General features: G+C 57.2%; 1 protein-coding gene across 1 annotated transcript; it reads right to left on the bottom strand.

Annotated features, from left to right (window-relative positions):
• Nucleotides 1-893: 893 nt before the first annotated feature.
• On the bottom strand, nt 894-5,147 carry LOC135292373 (serine/threonine-protein kinase pim-1-like). Its single transcript, XM_064406579.1, has 9 exons — nt 4,899-5,147; nt 4,726-4,797; nt 4,563-4,613; nt 3,992-4,358; nt 3,198-3,374; nt 2,810-2,963; nt 2,410-2,575; nt 1,656-1,769; nt 894-1,236 (listed from the first exon to the last, which is right to left on the bottom strand). Exons 1-6 carry the CDS (start codon nt 5,145-5,147, stop codon nt 2,857-2,859), a joined length of 1,023 nt encoding a protein of 340 aa, XP_064262649.1. The 3' UTR covers nt 894-1,236; nt 1,656-1,769; nt 2,410-2,575; nt 2,810-2,856.
• Between the last annotated feature and the right edge of the window lie 2,073 nt (nt 5,148-7,220).

Raw genomic sequence — 7,220 nt, 5'->3', positions numbered from 1 at the left:
GTCTTTTCCAACAGAAAGGATGCTGTGATTCCATTACTATATCTGCTGCATTCAGCTAGGTCTATTTGAGCAGCATTACTTTGCTCCAAAAGTTCCCTCTTGCTCAGCTCCTGTGGCCTGTGGTGGCAGTTCCTTCAGCTCCTGGTGCTAAGCTGCTCATGTTGAATGAGACGACTCGGAGAGATGAATACAGTCCAGTTTCTTCTGGGACACAGAGAGGAGAGGGTGTGGAAACAGGAGCATTGTTTGCTGTGGCCTCCTCTCTGCACTTCATGCTTTTCAGTGCTTTAAACCAGCCAAGAGTTTTCTCCAAGAGTGCAATGGAGCAGCTGTTCCTGCCTCAGGTCTGGCTCTCTCCAGTCTCTGACCTCGCCTGGCTTTGTCCCTCTTGCTGTGCCCTCTGCTCCCCCAGGGCTCAGTGGCTGCTGCCCAGGACTGTAGGACTGGCACAGATCCAGTGGTCGAGACGCTCCTTTCTCTGCCCTTGGAGCTGCCTGGACACAGCAGCCTTTTCCATCTGGAAGCTCCCCATGGACAGGGAGTCCCCAGCTGCATTCCTTGCACAACCTCCAGGAGCCCAGGGCTGCCATCTCAAGTCCCTGCTGGCACTGGGGGCTCCCAGGTGCCTCAGGCTGCTGTGACACTGCTGCACACAGGAGGGAAGAGTGGCAGGGGCTGTGCTGAATGTCAGCTCCATGTGCTGCTGCTGCTGTGGGGTCATTTGTCCAGCCCTGGCCCAGAGTCAGCGATCAGATCCAGGCCCTGCTGCTGCTCCCTCGGGATCAGCCCCAGTTTGGGTGTTGCTGTCAGGGTCAGCAGGAGTGGTGGCTGGAGCAGCAGGTGCTGACAGTGCCCCAAGCCCTGGGGCTGCAGGGGTCCCTGGGCTGGGCTGAGAGGGAGCTGCCCCTTGTTCTCCCTCTGCCTCATGCAGAGCTGGGCCGGGCACAAGTGGGGCAGCACAGCCACCAGGGAGCCTGCGAGTCTCTTCCAGCCCTGGCTGCTCAGAGTTTGGGCCTTGGAGCCTCAGGTGGGCAAAGGCAGCTGCTCTTGGTCCCTCTGGGTGTGCCCGTGTTCAGCAGTGCTGCTCCATCAGTCTGTGCCCAGCAGTGGGGAAAAGCCTCAGCCCTGCATGGCCAGGAGCTGCCGGGCTCTGCCTGAGCAGCTCAGCCAGCAGGAAGGGAGCTGCTCCACATGGGAACCAGGAGCAAAGGACACTCTTTTTTTACAGCATGTTTTCTGTTATAAGGAAAAAAAAAATTGGTAAAACGATAAAGATAAAAACAAAACCCAAGTGTGCAGTGAAAAATCTTTTGTGACTTTGTATTAAGAGGCAAATGATCTTTTGAAGAAGAAAACTCAGTTATTTTTTTCATACATTACTTTGTGAATGTGCTGATGGCATGGATCCATCTTACTGACCTCAGCAGCCTTTTTAAAAAGTTTTTGGGCTTTGTTTCCAACATTGTTATTTTAAATTGTGGTTGAAGCAATGGGAAATTGCTTTGTGCCCTTCCAGCTCCAAGCAGCACTGGGAATATAACCTCTGTCAAACCCCAAACCCTTCAGAAGATGCCCTTCCTTCCCACCCTGTGAATGAGCTGCACATTCCCTTTGAAACTGTCAGGGGTTTCTTAAAGACACAAAGTCCCACTTACAGATTTTTCCTCTGGTTTGGGAGTGCAGAAAGGCAATTCTCCATCCATCAGCTCCAGACTGCACTGCCTCAGGGACACGGCCCACTCGCCAGCTTTGGCCCACTTGTGGCACCTCTAGAGGAAGAAAAAGCCAAAAAGGAATGAAGAGTGTGACAGATGAAACATCCTTTGGAGATCCAGGCGTTCAGCTGGGACTGTGGAGAGTTTGCGTTCTTGCCAATTGGATGTGTGTTCCCAGCTGCAATCTCTGGGCCTGCAGGAGAGTCTCACTCACCTGCCAAAGCAGAAAGCTCAGGCGCTGTGCTCGGAACGGGCTTGTCTGATGCAAAGCTGTCAGAGCAATGTGAGGGCAGAGCCAGCCCAGCTGTGCCCAGGGCTGAGCCCAGCAGAGCCCTGGCAGAGCCCAGAGCAGCCTCAGCCCCCGCAGAGCCCGGCTGCAAGGAGAGAAACCAGAAACTGCCTGTCAGCTGAAGGTTCCTGTCCCCTTGTCCCAGCTGCCCGTGGTGCTCAGGCCGTGCTGGCTGTGCCCAGAGCTGCCCATCAATGCTGTCTTTGGGAGCAGGGCAGGACATGTACCCAGCCTGCAGCCAGCCACGGCACATCTAGCCCTCAGCAGCTGCCCAGAGCCAAAAAGCAGCTGGGGAGCTGAATGAAGAATTCGTTGCATCCCCCCCAGCAAAGGGGGAACCTTTGGTGCCCAGCCAGGCCGTGCCATGCCCAGATCTGGGAGCATCCCCCTGGCTGTGGAACTCACCTGCAAATTGGGTGTGGAGTGTGTCTTTAGAGAAGGTGCCAGAATCCAAGTCCATCTTCTTCAGCTGGCCAGGCCAAAGAAGAGACTGTCGTCCTTGAGGTTGTCCTTGCTGTCTCCAGCAGCAGCCCCACCTGGTACAGCTTCTCCAGGAGCTCCTTCTCCTTCCCTGGGAACAGACCAGGCTGTCAGGGCTCTGCCCAGGGCCCCAGCCATCCATGAACCAGACAAACAAACCGGGGTGATGGTGGCCACCAGTGCTTGCCACACCAGATCTCCAGCTCAGCTCCCGCCCAAGAGCTGCTTGTTCCCTTCTGCTGACCCCTGCTCAGAGCTACAGGCAGGACAAAACCAGTCTGGTTTGCTTTGCCACTGAGTGCCAAGAGATGTGTAGAGCTGGTACCTGCCAGGCCCCTGGATCCAACTGTGCACATGGATCTCTCCCATCTTCTAGGGCCGAGGAGCACCCTGCACCCAAGGATGGCAGAAAAGCTCTTCTAATGATGGCCTGTCCGAGGGCTGCATGGACAAACACCGCTTAATGACATCTTGGCACTCTGGGGAGACAAACCAGAAATCACCAGTCAGTTGGAGAAGTTGCCCCCCTGTTCCTGTGCCCAGGCCATACTGGGTGTGCCCAGAGCTGGGCCTAAACTTCCCCACGGATTCTCTGTTTGGAGGAGAGCAGGACATGTGCCACCTCCTCAGCAGCTGCCAGAGCAGGATGCCCATCAGCCCGCTGCTGTCTCCCAGCATTGGTATTCCCCCTGTGCCCAGAGATGAGGATCCACCTTGAGAGAGCCGTGCTGGGAACAAGATGCGCCCCCAGATGATCTCCTGGCCCCTCCTGAACGGGTGATTCCCCACGACCAGCTGGTACAGCAGGAGGCCCAGGGACCAGATCGTCGCTGCCTCGCCATGGTAGCTTTGGTGCTGGGTCCACTCTGGAGGGCTGTAGGCCAGGGTTCCTGTGGAACACAGACAGAGCTCTTCAGGGGGATGCTGCTGCTCCCAGAGCCTGGCCCCAGCATCCCCGGGCATGTGGGGGCTGCTCCAGCAGCACACAGGGTGACCGCTGCCTTCTCACCATCACCTGGGACTTGTGTACAAACTCGGGGCTGGAAAAGAAGCCACTGGTGCTGGAAGAGGGCAGCAGAAACCCTGGGCAAGCCCAACCATGACACACAAAGGAAAAACCCACCCACTGGTGGAGAAAACCCACTCTCCTCTCTGCCTGCATGGGCCCCCAAAAAATGTTAATAAGCCAAGGCAAACAAGGTGAGTGGAGCAGTTCAAGCCCCTCCTCCCCTGCACACCAAACCATCCAGGGCATGGGTTCAGACCCCCCTCTCCATTACCCCCATGGGGGTTTTTGTCGGGCTGGCTGCACCAGCTCCAGCCCCAGCCCAGGGCACAGTGGGTACTGAAGGCTGTCAGCAGGGCTGGGAGCTGGCCCCCCTCACACCCCAACCAAATCAACTTGGCTCCAGCATTAATCCCATCCCAGCTGCAGTAGGGGGAAGCCCCGGTGCTACACCCAGGCTGGGCCATGAGATGCCCAGGAGCATCCCCTGCAAGGGCTTACCTGCAAACTGGGTGTAGGCTGTGTCTTGGAGGAAGGCGCCACAGCCAAAGTCAATCAGTTTCAGCTGCCCACTGGCCAGGTCGAGCAGGATGTTCTCGGGCTTGATGTCCCTGTGCAGGACCCCGCAGCTGGTGCAGTGCCGCACGGCCTCCAGCACCTGGCGGAACAGCCCCCGCGCCTCCTCCTCCGGCAGGAACCTCCGCTCCACCAGGAAACCCGAGAGCTCCTGGCACCGCTCTGGACGCTCCATCACCAGCAAGAAGCTGTCGGGGAGCTCAAGCCACTCCAGCAGCTGAATGACACCAGCACACCCACAGGACACCTTGGCCAGCAGCACGATCTCCAGGGGCGCGCTGGTGCCGTCAGGCTGCGGGAGGAGCGCGATGCCGTCAGTGGAGCTGAGGCTGTGCCAGGGCTCTGGGACCCCTCAGCCAGCCCGGGATGCTCTGCATGCCCTGCTCAGCCCACGCCCGCTCTCCCCACAGGGCTCCCGGCAGCTTCCACCATGCCGGGCCCCGGCTCCTCGCCGCCCGGCACGGCCCGGCTTCCGCCGCTGGCCCCGCTCACTCACCAGCTCGCTCCAGTGCCGGATGCGATCCCGCGGCACGCGTTTGATGGCCACCTGCGAGCAAGGGGAGCAGCGGGCTGAGCTCAACGCCCTTCCCACTGCGCTCCGACATTCTCGTCCTTGTCTCCCTCTTCCCTCTCCGCCCGCCGCCGGCCCCGCCGCTCACCGGGGCGCCGTCCGAGAGCCGCGTCGCCGAGCAGACGCTGCCGAATCCGCCGCGCCCCAGCAGGGAACCCAGGCGGTACCGCTCCTGCAAGGCCTCCTGCGCCTTCCCTGCGGGCGGGACGCGGCTGTCAGCGCTCGGCCCGGGGCCAGCAACGGCCCCCGAGCGCCCCTCACCCGCCCCGGCCCGGGCATCCCCACCCGCCCCGGCGGCTGCGCTGCCGAGCGGCGGAGCTCGGGCCGGGCAAGCCTCAGCGGAGGCGGCGGGAGCGGCTGCGCCGCCTGTGTCCTCCGTGGGCCCCGGGAGGAGCCGGGACCGGGGCCGCGGCCGGGGCCGGGGCCGGGACTGGACCCTGCGTCGGGGCCGGGACCGGGCTCGGGCCAGGCGGAGCCAAAAGCCGGCGATGCCGCCCCAGCCCCAGGCATTGACGCCCGCCCAGCAGCGCCAGCGCCAGCACGGCCAGAGCCGGGCTGAGGCCAGGCGGCGGCGGGACGGCCAGGGGCGGGCACGGGGCAGCCCCGCCCGGGGCCGGGGGCGGGCCGGGGGCATGGCCCGGCCCGGCACGGGGAGAGGGAGGCGGGGAGAGGAGAGGAGAGGGACGCCGGGAAATCGACGCGGAGGGAAGGGTGCTCGTCAGCGGGAAAGGGCGAGAAAGAGAGAGAAAAAGAGAAGGAAAAAGAGTGTTTTAGATTCTCTGCTTGCGCTGCTTTTGCTGCCGCCGCTGCTGCTGCCGTCGCTGCAACTGAAGCCCCGGGCCGTTTGTCCGCGTGTCCGTTCCCCGCTCGAGCCCCACGAGCCCCACGGGCGAGCCCCGCGCGCCCCGGGACAGCCCCTTAGTCTGTCCAAACACGGGAACTTGGCAGTGTCGAGCCCAGGTGCAGAGCCCTGACTCCTGCACGCTGGCAGAGAAATCCCCTCAATCGCTGCTGTGCATTGTCCTTGCTGCGGGTCAAGCACTGTCGGGGCACATTCCCTTTGTGTAGGATTCCTGCCTGACCCAAGCACTGCACTTGCATCTGCAGTGCTGCTTTCCAGTAAAAACAGGGGAAGGAAAACTGTTGTGTGTCTCATGGTATTTTAGAGTGTCTAAAACATGATAAGTCACCGATCTTAGAGGTGAGGTGCATTTGGAATGAATGGGATAGAGAAGTAGTGCAACATGGGAAAGGGCAGACTAGAAATAAATGGAGGAAAACTTCTTGGAATGTTTCTCTCACTTTCATTTCACTTCTGGAAAGCTGTTTCAGTTTCCCAGGAATCTTCTCCTGTCTGCTCTTCTCAAGAACCTTTCATGGAGAACAAGGTCAAGCTTGTGTCCCAGGATTTGCCACCAGCTGCAGCTTCTCTTGGCTTTCCACACTGCACTGTGTGTGCAGCACGACTTTTGCAGCAAAGCAGGACAAATGTTTGGAGAACTTTACACATCCTTTGTTTTTGCTGGTGGGCTGTGGAATTGTGCTACTGGTGAAGTTTTCATTTTAACGGATTTTGCTGGTTTAGGGCAAATTTTGGGAGGAAACCTCCAAAAGGGTCCGTCTAGAAAGCAAGTTCAAGCAGCCCCTCCCCCTACTAGTTCAGGAAAAGACTTCCCTGTTAGAGAGCATTTTGGGCAGACACTGTGGCCTATGTGCACAGCCCTGCAGGCAAAACAATGGACATTCTGTGGATTTAGAAGCATGCTTGCAAACACTCTGTGTACGTGCCTGATAGCAGAAGCACACTGCCCTTGGGCAGCCAGCATGAGAAAGTTTGCCAACTGCATCCAAGAGAAAAGGATGTGAAATGTTATAAATGAGAAGATTGACGAGGCCAATATTCAAGCAGCAATCAATTTATTAATTAATATGGTAAAGTATGAGCAATACAGCGCTGGGTACAGTGGGGGAAATTTTCCCTCCAACTGCACGCCGATAGTTGGGGCTTACAGATATTTATAGGGGTACTCATAAGCTTTCTCAGCAGTTTCTGTTCCCAATTTTTATGTCACAATTCTATACACTATTGTGATTTAGTTTTTCTCAGGATGTATCCCAGAAAAGAGTATCCCCATATGGTGGGGTCCAGCTTCCGAAAGAAGAAAGAAGTCTCCCAGCTGGTGAGGTCCAGATTCCAGATGTGGGTCCACCTTTTAATTGCAAGGACTGTAAATCTCATAACAGTGATGTCCAGCTTCCCTTTGTTGAAACTATCAGTCCTTGATAGAGTTGATGTTCATCTTCCTTTCTCAAGCTGCTTTTCACTGTTTTGTTAAGGTGTTGAGATAAGCATGTTTCCTTTTGATATATTCTAAAGCTACAGTTCCAAAGATACTTACTACAAGCAATATTCTAAAATGATACTTCAAAAGGTTATTATTGCAAAACTCATTTTAGCTAGAAGCAGAAAGTTCCTGTCAAGCAGCAACATCCTTAAAGCTTTAATTCGAATGCTCCTAAATCAACTGAAGAGTTATAAAGGTTAATTACGAACAAAGGATAGGTTCAAAGGCCTTCTTCCAT

Source organism: Passer domesticus, unplaced genomic scaffold (genome assembly GCF_036417665.1).
Source record: "Passer domesticus isolate bPasDom1 unplaced genomic scaffold, bPasDom1.hap1 HAP1_SCAFFOLD_317, whole genome shotgun sequence".
Taxonomy (NCBI): domain Eukaryota; kingdom Metazoa; phylum Chordata; class Aves; order Passeriformes; family Passeridae; genus Passer; species Passer domesticus.
The sequence above is the reverse complement of the archived record's forward strand: the minus strand, read 5'-3'. Positions and strand labels throughout refer to the sequence as shown.